The following is a 12,889-nucleotide window of genomic DNA, read 5'->3' as shown; positions in this document are numbered from 1 at the left end:
GATGAGTTCAGGAGAGTCAACATCGAAATCATAAGAGTTCCAGAGAAAGAGGACAGATAAAAATGGAGGTAAGGAAATAATCAATGGGACTTTCCAAGAAACTTTCCCGAAACTGAAGACCACAGTGTTTCCAGATTGAAATTACTCACTAAAGCATGCAAGCTCTCAAACATTTAGGTTCCACTCACCTTTTCTCAAGTAGTTGCACTAAAATGAAGAAGTAAACCAAGAAAGAAAGACAAAGGATACAGGACACGAGAGATGGAACAAAGGAGGAGGCAAATGGAAACCCGGAATGAGAGTGAAGATTGATTTCCAGGATTTCAGCTGTGCACCAGGCATAGCGGGCATTCAGGCCAAACTAAGGCAGGTCAGAGACTCCAGGGGAGATTTCCTCATGAGCTGATAGAATACCTGATGTGAATGAATGTATCGAGAGGACACACAGACAACTAGATTTGGGGATTGAATAAAAATCTTAGCTAATGAGTAAAGAAAGACAATTATAAACTCCAGAGGATAAAACATTATAGATGACAGAAAAACAATTATAGTTTACCACATGGCTCAGTTTTATTTCATGGTTTTAATAAAATTGACAGTGAGTAGTGATCTTACCAAAATTATAATATATCTATACTAGGAAGGTGGTGGTGGTGGGTGGATAACGTGTGTGCTACGTGTGGTGCGGAGAGAGGCATGGAAATCAAAGCAAAAAAAAAATGCTTATCTTCCATAGATTTTTGCCTAAAACTGAAAAATCAAAAAATTAAAATACAAATATGTAGAAATATGGAATTACCAGGAGAATCAGTTAAAATAATTGAAAGTAGGGGGCGGCCGGATGGCTCAGTTGGTTAGAGCAAGAGCTCTCAACAACAAGGTTGCCGGTTCAATTCCTGCATGGGATGGTGGGCTGCGCCCCCAGCAACTAAAGACTGGAAATGGCGACTAGACTTGGAGTTGAGCTGCACCCTCCACAACTAGATTGAAGGACAATGACTTGGAGTTAACGGGCCCTGGAGAAACACACTGTCCCCCAGTATTCCCCAATAAAAATTAAAAAAAAAAAAAGAATTGAAAATAGTGGTTTCTGAGGAAGGAGAAAGATTAAGGAGAGGAGCTGGATGTTACTGTTTGTCTTAATCATTCTCATAGGACTCAGTGATCCTTCAAATAATGTATATGTATAACGTCTTTAAAAATAAAATATTGTTTTAAAGGACCATTATATTTCCACAAATAAGAATGAAAAATCTTTTACAAATAATAGCTTTATTTCATATACCATACAATTCACCCAGTGGTTTTTAGTTTAGTCACCGAGCTGTGCAGCCATCACCACAATCAATTTTAGAATAGTATGTCATCACCTCTAAAAGAAGCCTCATACCCATTAGCAGTCACACCTCATTTACTCTCAACCATCCAAGCCCTAGACAACCACTACTCTGTACTCTGCCTCTATGGATTTGCCTATTCTGGACATTTCATCTAAATGGAAACACGTAACACGTGGTCCTTTGTGTCTGGCTTCTTTCATTTAGCATAATGTTTCCATGTTCCATCCATGTTGTAGCATGAATCAGTATTTTATTTCCTTTTATTGCCAAATAATAATCCATGGTACGGATTATTTGTTTATCCATTCATTAGTTGATGGATATTTGGGTTGTTTTCCACTTGTTGGCTATTATGAATAATGATGCAATAAACATTTATGTACAAGTTTTTGTGTGGACATGTTTTCTTTTGTCTTGAATATACACGTAGGAGTGAACTTGCTGGTCACGTGATAATTCTACATTTAACTTTTTGATGAACTGCTAGACTGTTTTCCAAAGTGGCTGTACCATTTTACATAATTTCTCCACATCCTTGCCAACATTTGTTATTCCTGACTTTTTTATTATAGCCATCCTAGAGGGTGTGCAGTGATACCTCATTATAGTTTTGATTTGCACTGAGATAACTTTTAAAATTTAACAAATTAGTGAAAATAAAATAGGTTATCAAAACCTTATCTTGGCAAGGCTTTGAGGAAATAAACACTCTTATTGGGGGTGTAGTTTGGTACAAAATTTTTGAGGACAGTTTCATATATCAGAATGTGAAATGTACTTAACCTTTAACCAGATTTCCCATTTTTGGGAAATGTAAGGAGAGAAAAAATCATATGTTGGGGGAAAAAAATGTGTCTTCGTTGTACTACTGTTCATAATCTCATAATATCAAAAACTTAGAAACTAACTTAAATGTCTATCAAGAGGTTAAATAAATTATGATGCAGACAAACTATCTGGGCAGTCGTTAAAAATAGTGATGCAGATATAGTATAGTTTTATTGTCATGGGAAGCTATCCATCACATATTGATTGGAGCAAAATAAGATTATCGAATACCTGCCTGATAACATCCCGTTTGTGTAAAATATCTTTATGCCTCGAGAGATTTTTTTGAAATGACGTCCAAAAGGTTAACAGTGTATAACTAGTGGTGGAATTTTAGGTGATTTTTAAACTTTGTGCTTTGTATTTTTTGTATTTACTTTAGTTAAAAATCAACCTCTATAATTTTTTGAGAAAACTATTTTAAAAACCTACACACTTGAGAAGTCACATTTTTGTACTTAATCAATGCTTGAATTTTAGTAAACTACCCTTCCTCTTATCATTATACTTTTTATATTATTATTATACTTTTATACCTCAAAACCATCTACTAAATGCACAAAGAAATTCATTATTGTGGTGGTTATATCCGCTTGGTCTAGAACACTGTCTTGATCTCTTCCTTCAGAGAATTTTATTATGTATTTTAGTCTTTATGTGGAGGAATGCCAGGTATTAGGACTCTGGGGACCTGACAAAGCTCATGAGTAGGACAAAAAGTTTCTCTGTCTGTTCTGGTTATTTGGGATAATTGTTTTGGGTTCACATCTTCTCTCTTCCACTCTTCTATCCCCATATGCAGGAGAATAACATTAACAATAACAATGCACTTTCTTTTTCTTTGAGTTTGTTACGAGTTAGGAACTGTTCTAAATACTTTTCATATATGTTACTCATGTAATCCTCACAACAATCCTTGAGGTTGATACTACAATTGTGTTATTTTTCTGTTGAGGAACCTGAGACACAGAGAGGTTAAGTAACATATCCAAAGTCACTCAGCTAGGGAATGCAGAGCTGGGACTGAAGCCCGATGAGCGTGGTTCCAAAGTACCTGTGATCTTAACTGTGATCTTAACTGTTACACGCCACTGCCTCTCTGACTTTGTTCCTAAATATGACTCTAACCACTTCTTCCTGGTTTACTTTGTGTCTCCCCCAAACTCTCATTTCCTACCAGAAATGCCATGGCGCCTGAGCTAGTGAGTACCTTTGACTGGACTTTTCCTGCAGCATATGCTCTATGGAGTCATCTCTTTGCTGTTCATACGTTTACCCACTGATTCTCTTAAGAGTTTCCTTACCATTTTTTTGACATCCTCGTCACTGAATTTGGATTTCTAACTCCTCAAAGCAAGAGAAGCATCTGGGAGAAAAAAAATTAAATCTCGTTAGGGGCTTCAATTTTGCATCAAGACCCATTAGAAGCGTGCTTGGCGCTAACACAGCAAGCATGCCCTGCCCTTTGCCAGGACCGCACGGCCTTCTCAACCTCAGGCGGTGCAGGACACCTGGTGCGCCACCTGATCCACTTGGAGAAAACATAATTTTTATAAGGCTGTGGTTTGTTCTGATTCTCAAAGTGATATATACGCATTGCAAAAATTTTGGGACATACAAAAAGTATAAAGAAAAATATGAAAAGCACTTATAACCCTACCATTCTGTGATGACCACTAGGAGCTATAATTTCCTAACATGTTCTTCTCTTCTTTAAGCAATTCATATTCATTCATGAAGACTATGTAAGTCTTCTTAATAAATACTTTACAGATGATGAGTTCAGAAAATGCCCATCCATGGAATTTACTGGGTAGGGTTATTGTTCAATTTCAAAATGTGCCAAAGTTGGTGAAATGTAAATTTCTTAATTGTATACTCCAGTTTGATTTTTATTAATTGAAGAAAAGAAGTACTTGTACATATTTTTTTAAAAAATTAGTATGGAATCAAACAAAAAGGTATAATGCCCTCAGTGGTTTTGTTTGCTCCTGCAAGTGACTTTTCCATTTATTTTTGCTTAACATGGGCTGCATATACAATAGGTCTTCAACTGATGCTTGTGAATTGGCTGAAAAGAAGGTTCATGTGTACAAGATTATGATCTACCTGATATACCATTAAAATTTAACTTTTGATATTTGTAATTTGGTCATTATTGTTTTTGCTGTTTTGTTGTGATTGAAATTTAGTAAAATTTGTATAGGATATTTTACTATTTTCCTGGGAAGAGGGTTATAAATCTCACCATTATAAAATCAACAACAAGAGACTTGTGTGTTATGTTACTAGTAATAATTGTGTTAAGTTTGATTCAAGTTGAAATAGCTTGTACTGAACAGTATTTTTAAAAGCCATTTCTTATGAGAATGACTATAGAGAATGATTGTAGAAGAGACTTCTGTAATAAAAAACTCTATCCTCTTGTGTTTCCAGGCATCTGGCCGGCTGAAGAGGTTTTGGCTTACTACTGCCTCAAGCACAGCGATATATTCAGGTACAAAGCTGCACTAAAAGTACATTTTTTTCAGCCCATTAGGGGTATTGTATCTGCATATTAAAGATTGCCATGATGACATTCTTCAAATTAAAGAGAGAAGGTAGGAGGGCGGAAGGGAGGGAGGGATAAAAAAGAAAACAAAGGAAAAAAGTTCATGGTGAAAACATGTTGCTTCTGAAAAAAAAATCTGAATTGCCTTTGGGTACTAATATTGCACAGCAAGCTTTTTGCTATATGTCAAAGACTTTTGATTTCCACTCAAGGCTTTTTATTTCACTTTGATTTGGGGGAAACAAAAGTGAAGCTCCAATCAATCCTTACTGATTGTGAAGGTCAAAAAAAATAAAGACATTCTTTAAACTTCTGCTAGGGAAGTCACTATAGAATATTTGATAAATAAATACCCTACAGCTATTAGTTAAAGCTACCATCCCACCCCTGGTTTTAAAGGTATTTTATATACTTAACAACATGTATTTATAAAATATAAATTACTATTACAGATTCATGCTACAGAAATAAATGTTTTCAACTGTCAGTGTGCATTATAGATCAAACCCATGGGATGGGATTTAGGAAAAAGAAAAAGCTCCTTTTATTTACAAATTCTAAAGATGTTTGGTAGATCCAGAAATATATAGGTTTTTCATTTTAAATCTCATTTTATAAAAGTCATCCAATATATACTTCCTGAATAGCCCAGGGTGATTTCAGACAAGCCATTAGTTATCATGGTGTGTGTTTTAACAATATGTACTTACAAGACTGGGTCAATAATATGTATTTTTTGAAGCTCTATGGGTCCATATTTACCAACCAGTCTATAATTGCTTTGAACAACTAAATACTCATTAAGTGTATTTCAGAATAGGAATGTTCTTGTTTGGCTTCTTCTTCCTTTCTCTCTCTTTCCACCTCCCCTTCCCTTTTAGCGCTGTTTTTTTGTGGGGTTTTTTTTTTGTGTTTTTTTTTTTTTTTCTGATGATGAGGTAATAAACTTCCCAAAGTGGGAAGAAGAAAAAATCTTAAGAGTCTAAGCGTCTAAAATAAGAACAGGGCCGTATTGAATTTGGGCTGCAGGGCCGCCCTGGAAGTCTGGCATTTGCTCATCTCTCTGTGCTTCAGCTTGACTGGAGCGCCAATCAGTGAGCAGTGGGCCAGGGCGAGAATGTCACACGTTGAGGACATATTTAGGCACAAAGAGGAAGGTAAGTGCAAAGTGCCACATTAGACCTGTCAGCTTTAACTCTGAGCTGCTTTACTTTTGAGCAGTGAAGTCAGAGCCCAGTCATTACTTTAGCCTGGGTTTGCTGGCTTAACCATATTATGTCCCCGCATTGTTTATTCACTGTGTTGTGTTGGGGTCAATTGTGATTTAAGTGTTAATTGCTAAATGCTCTTTGTGTAATTGTTCTTTATGGGGGTGGTTCAGCTTTCCAAAATGTTTCGGTTTGTTTTCGATTTTTCTTTTTTTAATTCAAGATTGCATTTATTTGCGTGTGTCTTGTGTGGATGTGACTATAATGTAGGTATATACACACTAACATATATTCTTCATTTACTTGTCTAACTGTTTTTGAAGGACTGAATGTGGATTAACAGTGTTATCCTTTCCTAACAATTATCTTTCGCTACTCTAGCTAGTTTAGTTCTAAAAGACAGAGCCATTGACAAGGGAAAAAAAGGGAACCTTCTCAGATTTTTCAGCTCAGCGGTGGTAATGTTGCAGTGAACGCTAATGAGGGAACCCCCACTGATTTGCCTGCTTTGTGACTTTTCTATTTCATAATTATTTTTAAAACGCAAAACGACATGAGGTAGTGTAGTCATGTCTCTACAACTTCCTGGTAGTGCCGTTCTTACTGCAGATGGCAATTTGTTCTTGTAACATATATATCTCTCTGACCGTTTTCATCTAATTTATATGGGTTCTACCATTTCTTTTCTCTCTTTCAGGGACCTTGCTGTGTGTGAGCTAGGGGGTGGCATGACATGCTTGGCTGGGCTCATGGTAGGTCTTTTCTCAATTCCAATCCCATTCAGAGGGAGGAACAAAAGGAAAAATGTTCCAGGGCCTCCAACTGCTGGGTCAGAGAACCGTCAACAGCATCAGCTGCGGTCAAGCTGCCGTGTCTTGAGAGACCTTCTAGATTGACTTACTTTCGGATCATATTGATTTTATGGTTGCCTCGATGAGCAGAAACATTTTACCTCAGTGTAGTCAATATCGCTTGTTGTGACATTCCAGGCCTCGCACAGTCTTTCTTTGCCATAGCAAAAGCATTTTTTTTTTTTCAGATTATAGTCCCATTTGCTAAGATACAGGAATAGCCTGGCGAATCACAGTTGGAGCACCATGATATAGCTGCTAATGTTTTGCCTGCATTATTACACCAACAAACATGATCCAGAGCGCTCAGTAATTAGATTCTTTTGAATTAGATTGGCCATTCAGGAACGTCGTTCCCCATTCTCTGGGTTCTGAGTCATGTATTCAGGAGATATTATGTAGCAGCACAGTGCATTAGACAAGTTTTTATGTCTCTACAAATAAAAGCATATTGTTACACTGATTGGCATTTGACAAACCTGTCGCTCTTACACAATGTGTCGAGGTTACAGCCCAATGTGCGAGCATGTCAAAGCTCACAAAAAAATTACCCTCACAAAGCCATCTGCCTGCAATGCAAAGTTATATGAAGGGCATCAGGCAGTCAGACAGAAGCAAGCTGAAAGGCAGAGTGACAGCCTTGTATGATGGCTCTACTAGATAAACAGAAGCCCACAAATGAAAGCCTCTCAGAATACCATCATCCGCTGTCACAATGCAATTACCGAACAGAATGATAGCAAGATAGAGGCTCCCGCAAATGGAATGATAAAAGTATTGACTGATTTGATTGAATGATTAAAATAATGCAGACATAAAATGAAAAAAGATTGAAGATTGTTACAGAGAAATAGGTGAGGAAGCATGATACTGAAGGCTTGTCATCCCCGTCTTCACTTCCACACAGACAAGCATATTTGCTCATTGTTTGCTGTGCTCCCCCCCTTCTTCTTCTTCTTTTTTTTTTTTTTTCCAGGTTGCTATTTCTGCAGATGTCAAAGAAGTTCTGTTAACTGATGGGAATGAAAAGGCCATCAGAAGTATCCTTATTCAGATAGAAAACGGGTTTGTTGTGCTCATTCCTTTTCCCCCCCCCGGCTGAGTAACAATTGATATAAAGAAAGGCAGCATGGGGTATTAAAAAAAGAGTTCCCCCTCATACACATGATAAGTCATTACGAAAAGCAGAAATATATGGAATTCACTGAGTACGACTAAGTGGGGTTTTTGTTTTTGTTTTTGTTTTTTTCCACAGATTTTTATAATCGCTTCTCATTACAGGAGCCTATGATTTCTGGACCCCCTCAAGGCAGTAAGAAGAACATTTGTTTCATAATAATTTTCAAACATTGTTTTCCTTGTATTTCCGTTGAAATTGGCCAGTGTAAAATCAATGATTTCCTATTTACAATATTGGATATTGCTTACGAAAAGTAACTTCCCACTTCATTTCGTTGTTCCCTCTCTTGCGTTTGATAATGTATGTGTGTCCTGTGTAATATTGTACCCACTCGAATTGCTGAGGAGTTACCTGTATCTCCCCACTGGAAACGGCTACCGGGTTTTCATTATTTCCTTTTATTTAGGATTATAAAAGCTATCGCTCTTTTTTTTTTTGCTATGCTATTACAGTTCAAACCCCATTATATTAGATTATGCTTTACCAATATGTACACAGAGTTCATGAAAATTGAACTGTACTTTAACTAAGAAAGCAAGCATAATTTGTGGCTACTTTAGCCAGCGAACTGATTTGTTCAGGGGCAGTTAACAGCCGTTAGAAATTGAGAGGAAAAGAGGAAGAGATATGTTTGCTTTGGATTTTTTTGGTGTGCCTTACATTTCCATCCTTAAGGAGGTAATCTACTTATTTGAATTTTAGACCCCTAAAATGCCAAAGCAGTTCTGATTTTTGTGGCATCTTACATAAAGCCCTTTTTCGATGCTCTCTGTCTACCATGCTCGGTAATTTTTTTGAAAATAAAATTTGCAGCAGCTCCATCAGGCTGCTCAAATAGGAGGAAGGAGGAACAAGAAGCACAGTAGCTAATATTGTTCAGCGGCACTTGTGGGCTCTGCAGAGCCCCACCCAGCTAATTGCCTGACAGACTTAAAAAAAAAAAAAAAAAAAAAAAAAAAAAAAAAAATTCAGAAAGGAAGAACAGCCAATCACAGTCTTGGCCTTTCACACAAGGGAAAGAGATCACAAAAGGTGCTTCCTTTTTTAAAATGCAGGATTTTCATCATGATCTTCAGACTGTGGCAAGTTTCTCAAAATATTCCTGAAGATGAGCTGATGTTGTTTCACTCACTCTGCTTTATTCTGAGTTCTTTCGTGCACTGTATCGTTTCACTGTGCTCCTCCTCCACATGGCAGGGAACACAGAGCCAGAGGAAGTCAGGTATGCTGGCTCAGCCTCAACGGATGTGTTCTCTTGAGGGGGGGAAGGCAGGATTATTGGACAAGAGAAGGTCATTTTAGCCACAGAAACTTTCATATTGTACCCAGCAACCTGAGGTTTTTCTGAAGTCAGCAGGTGTCTTATATAATAGCATCAGAAACCAATTAGAACTTGTATCAAACTATGGGAAGCATCTGTAGTCAGTATGTAAATTTAATTGTACTAAAATTATTATTGAGCTAAACTACAAAGCTTCCAAAGAAAGGGAGCAATGCTAATATCATTAATTAACGCACCTTTGTTTCACACCGCAAAGATGCCACACCAGCTCTTGAAATCAGAGAGGAAATCTCAGATTCTGTATTCACTCTGCCGGCCTTTCAAAGAAATGATTGGTACAGCCCCCTCCCAAGAAAATGGATTTTTAACATTTGGTCTTCAGAAGCTCAGCCCTGAGTGCTTTATTGTGCTGGGTTTTACAATGGGTTTAATATAGCGGGGTGCCAAAGGGCAGGAGGGGAAGAACTTTACAATGTAGATAAAGTAGGTCCTTTCAGAATGCAGACCAAAACTAGTAGTGTGTTTTATTTCCTCTCTTAGGACTTCCCTGGTGAAGTTCAGTTTTTGTCATGCAGTTATTCTATGTTTGTGTGCATTTTTCTATTGTAACTAGATCTAATTTTTTTTAATTAAGAGAAAAAAGCATGCATACAGCCTTAAAAATTGGCAATGTGTTTTTCCTGCTTTTAATCCTAATGTTATTCTTGATTTGCTAACAGAGCTTACAACTGGCATTCATCATAAACAGTTTTACTGAGTAAGGTTAATTATTTTTTTTCTATTTGTGTGCCCACTTTCTGTAAGAATAACTAATTCACTGAATCATGTACTGTTGATGCATATAGATTGAAACAAACTCATTTAAAAATTACTGTTTACATCTTTCCTTTAAAATTTGAGGAAGTCTAAATTATACAGTAGTTGTAGGATATTATCCAAAAATTACTTTCTAAAAACTAAAAGTGGATGTCAACAAAAAAAGGAGAGAAACATTGCCAGAAGCCACAAAATCTCTAAGCAAAGCTACTAATTATTCTTAATGGGCAAGATGAGCACATTAAGAAACAAATGAATACATCAGTGAAATGTAATTGAAAATTGACCTGGCAATCACACATCACATCTGAGTATTGGCCTGTATGTTATTCTCATCATTTAAAAAAATTATTTTTGTTGTCCTTGGCCTCTGAATTTAATGAATCTAACTGAGTCGTACTTCCTAGTCTCTTAATCTTCTAGGATTCAAATTCTTATCATTTTTTTTAAAAAATAGCATTTCCTGATATTTTCTTTTTATCTTCTGTTATTTCTATTTTTTAAATATGTGAGGCAATGAAAGGATAAGTTCTGAATCTTTGTATCATAGAAGCTTATCAACCAGTTGTGAAGTTATTTATTATCTCCTTAAAATGTGTGAGTTGGATTGGCTATGTCTTCTAGAGCTTTCTACCTCGACCCTGGAAAGCTAGATGTTGATTTGAGATTTATTAAACAAAGATATCTGAAAAGAGATTCATACTGAAAAGAGGTATAAGTGAGTGTTGTAAATCCTACATATTTTCTCAGACTCATGTGTAGATGTCCCTGAGGTTCTCCTTGGTCCTTAAACTCCATGGCTGTGTCTAACACAGAACCCCTGCCTCAGAGCTGCCTCTCCCTACAGATGCTGTGGTAGCTGTACCAGAAGAGTACAAAGGATAAGTTGGAAATGACATCATTTGGTTCATCGGCTTCTCAAATTTATCCTAAAATAGTGTGAAAATATGTTCCTTTTTCTTTGGCACTGCCCTTTTAATGTACTAAAGAAATCTCCAAGTGCCCACAGGTAGCAATTACTCCATAAAGTTTGTAGCTGGTGCTGGCAACGACAGAAGAATAGGGAGAGAAATGGTATATTGAGTTATTACTGATGCTAACTAAGCCTCTTCCAAATCATAAGGAGTATAATGACAACACCTGAAGGTGAGCAGCCTTCTCTGGTACACTCACTAATTCGCCCAGCACAAGCATGCTGTCTTGACCCATCTTTAGTAAACACCACATGTGTTCCCTGCAGAAGATGGCAAAGTTTGGTGTCTCACTTCTTGTGCTCCTGACACAAGCATCTTATCCCCATAAGATGCCCAGTCTGGATCATGATCTGAAACCTAAGAACCTCCAAAAATTGGTAAATTTCCTGTACATTCTAAAGGAAATTTAGAATGGCTTAACCTTATTTTATTTACCAGAATCCCTGAGGTAAGGCAGTAATAAATTAAGCTGTATGTGGACTGCACAGCCTGTGCTGTGGGTGATGGAGACCTTGGGAATGCCCAAGCATCATCCTGCATCCATGCCCCTTCCTCCAATAGCAACAGGCAGCTGAGATACTGATGCCGGTACTTCTGTTGACTAGGGGGGTCATAAATGGACTCTACGTGCCCCACATTGGGTAGGAACTCAACAGATAGCTTTGAAAATGAAGATTCAATTAATTAATTAAAACTCACTCAACCGGTATTCACTGCATGCATTTCAGGTGCTAAAGATAGGGCAGCAGACACAATGGAGCAAGTCTCTGTGTTTGTGGGACACAGACTGTGCCTTGGCTAGAGCACATTTCTACCTGGGAAAGACACTACAGATCTACAGGGCAGATGTTCTTTGATTCCCTCTAGTTATTTAAATTCTACAGTATAAGTGTTCACTGAATTACCTTGGAGTTGCAGGGCAAGAAAATAAAGCTTCATTGCCAAACCTCATTTTAGTTACTGTCACTGGCCTCTGCATCCCTCCAAAGCTTTTGCTTGAATTATTGAAAAAGATAATGAATTGACATGAATTCGGTACCTACTATGTGTCAGGCTCATCATATATGATGCTCTATTAAAAGCCTATAAAATAAGTATCATTATTCCTATTTTTGAGGTGGAGCTCAGAGAGGTTAATTTACCCAGATTCACACAGCCACTAAGTATTAGAACCAGCACTACAAGGCCAGGTTCATTTGACTTCACAGCGTGTGAATTCTTTCCAATGAAACCATTCTGTTTTACCAAAAACTAGAATGATTTGATGAGTGTCATCTTGCATTTCCTTGGCACCCTCTAGAAGAAAAGATCTCATTCATAAACATAATAGTTGATATTGCTAAAAGAGTTCAGAGCACCTCTGTGTTATCTACTCAATTCGTTTGAGTAATAAGCACATGTAAGAGTATTTTGCAGCCTTTAAATTAACAAATATTGTCACATCAAGTAATTTTTAAAACCTTTAGAGATCAAAATGAACAGGATTTATATTGTAATTGTATAGTTTCCTACCCTCACCTTTGATATTCCAGTGAAAAATAAAGGAAATAAAAAAATAAAGAAAGTAATGCTTTGTAAATCACAATGTTAATTTTAAAATAATTTCTTGCTTAAAGGACAATACCAGTTCTTGAAATGTATATGCAACTACTGATAAATATAACAATTACTAATCGCAGAAGGAGGCTAATATTTTAAACAATGTTGTATATGTGACATGTAATTTGTTTAACTATTATTATGCAAAAATGTATATATTTTAAGAATGGAAATCAACTGAAACAAAATTAAAATGGAGCCCCACTCCTGAACTAAGCTTTATTTGAGAATAAAATCTTGAGATAGAATCCTGGCTT

The 12,889-nt window shown here is 36.8% G+C and overlaps 1 protein-coding gene across 1 annotated transcript in view; it reads left to right on the top strand.

Moving 5' to 3' along the window:
• CAMKMT (calmodulin-lysine N-methyltransferase) overlaps positions 1 to 12,889 on the top strand; it is a 330,598-nt gene that overhangs the window by 278,048 nt on the left and 39,661 nt on the right. Inside the window, exons 4-6 of the mRNA XM_019748655.3 lie at positions 4,608 to 4,668; positions 6,628 to 6,682; positions 7,758 to 7,821. Coding sequence (XP_019604214.3) covers positions 4,608 to 4,668; positions 6,628 to 6,682; positions 7,758 to 7,821 — 180 coding nt within the window. The remainder of the gene's footprint in view (positions 1 to 4,607; positions 4,669 to 6,627; positions 6,683 to 7,757; positions 7,822 to 12,889) is intronic.

This window comes from Rhinolophus sinicus, chromosome 2 (assembly GCF_057876585.1).
Source record: "Rhinolophus sinicus isolate RSI-liver-muscle chromosome 2, RSI-T2T, whole genome shotgun sequence".
NCBI lineage: Eukaryota > Metazoa > Chordata > Mammalia > Chiroptera > Rhinolophidae > Rhinolophus > Rhinolophus sinicus.
This window is presented reverse-complemented; position numbering and strand designations above follow the sequence as displayed.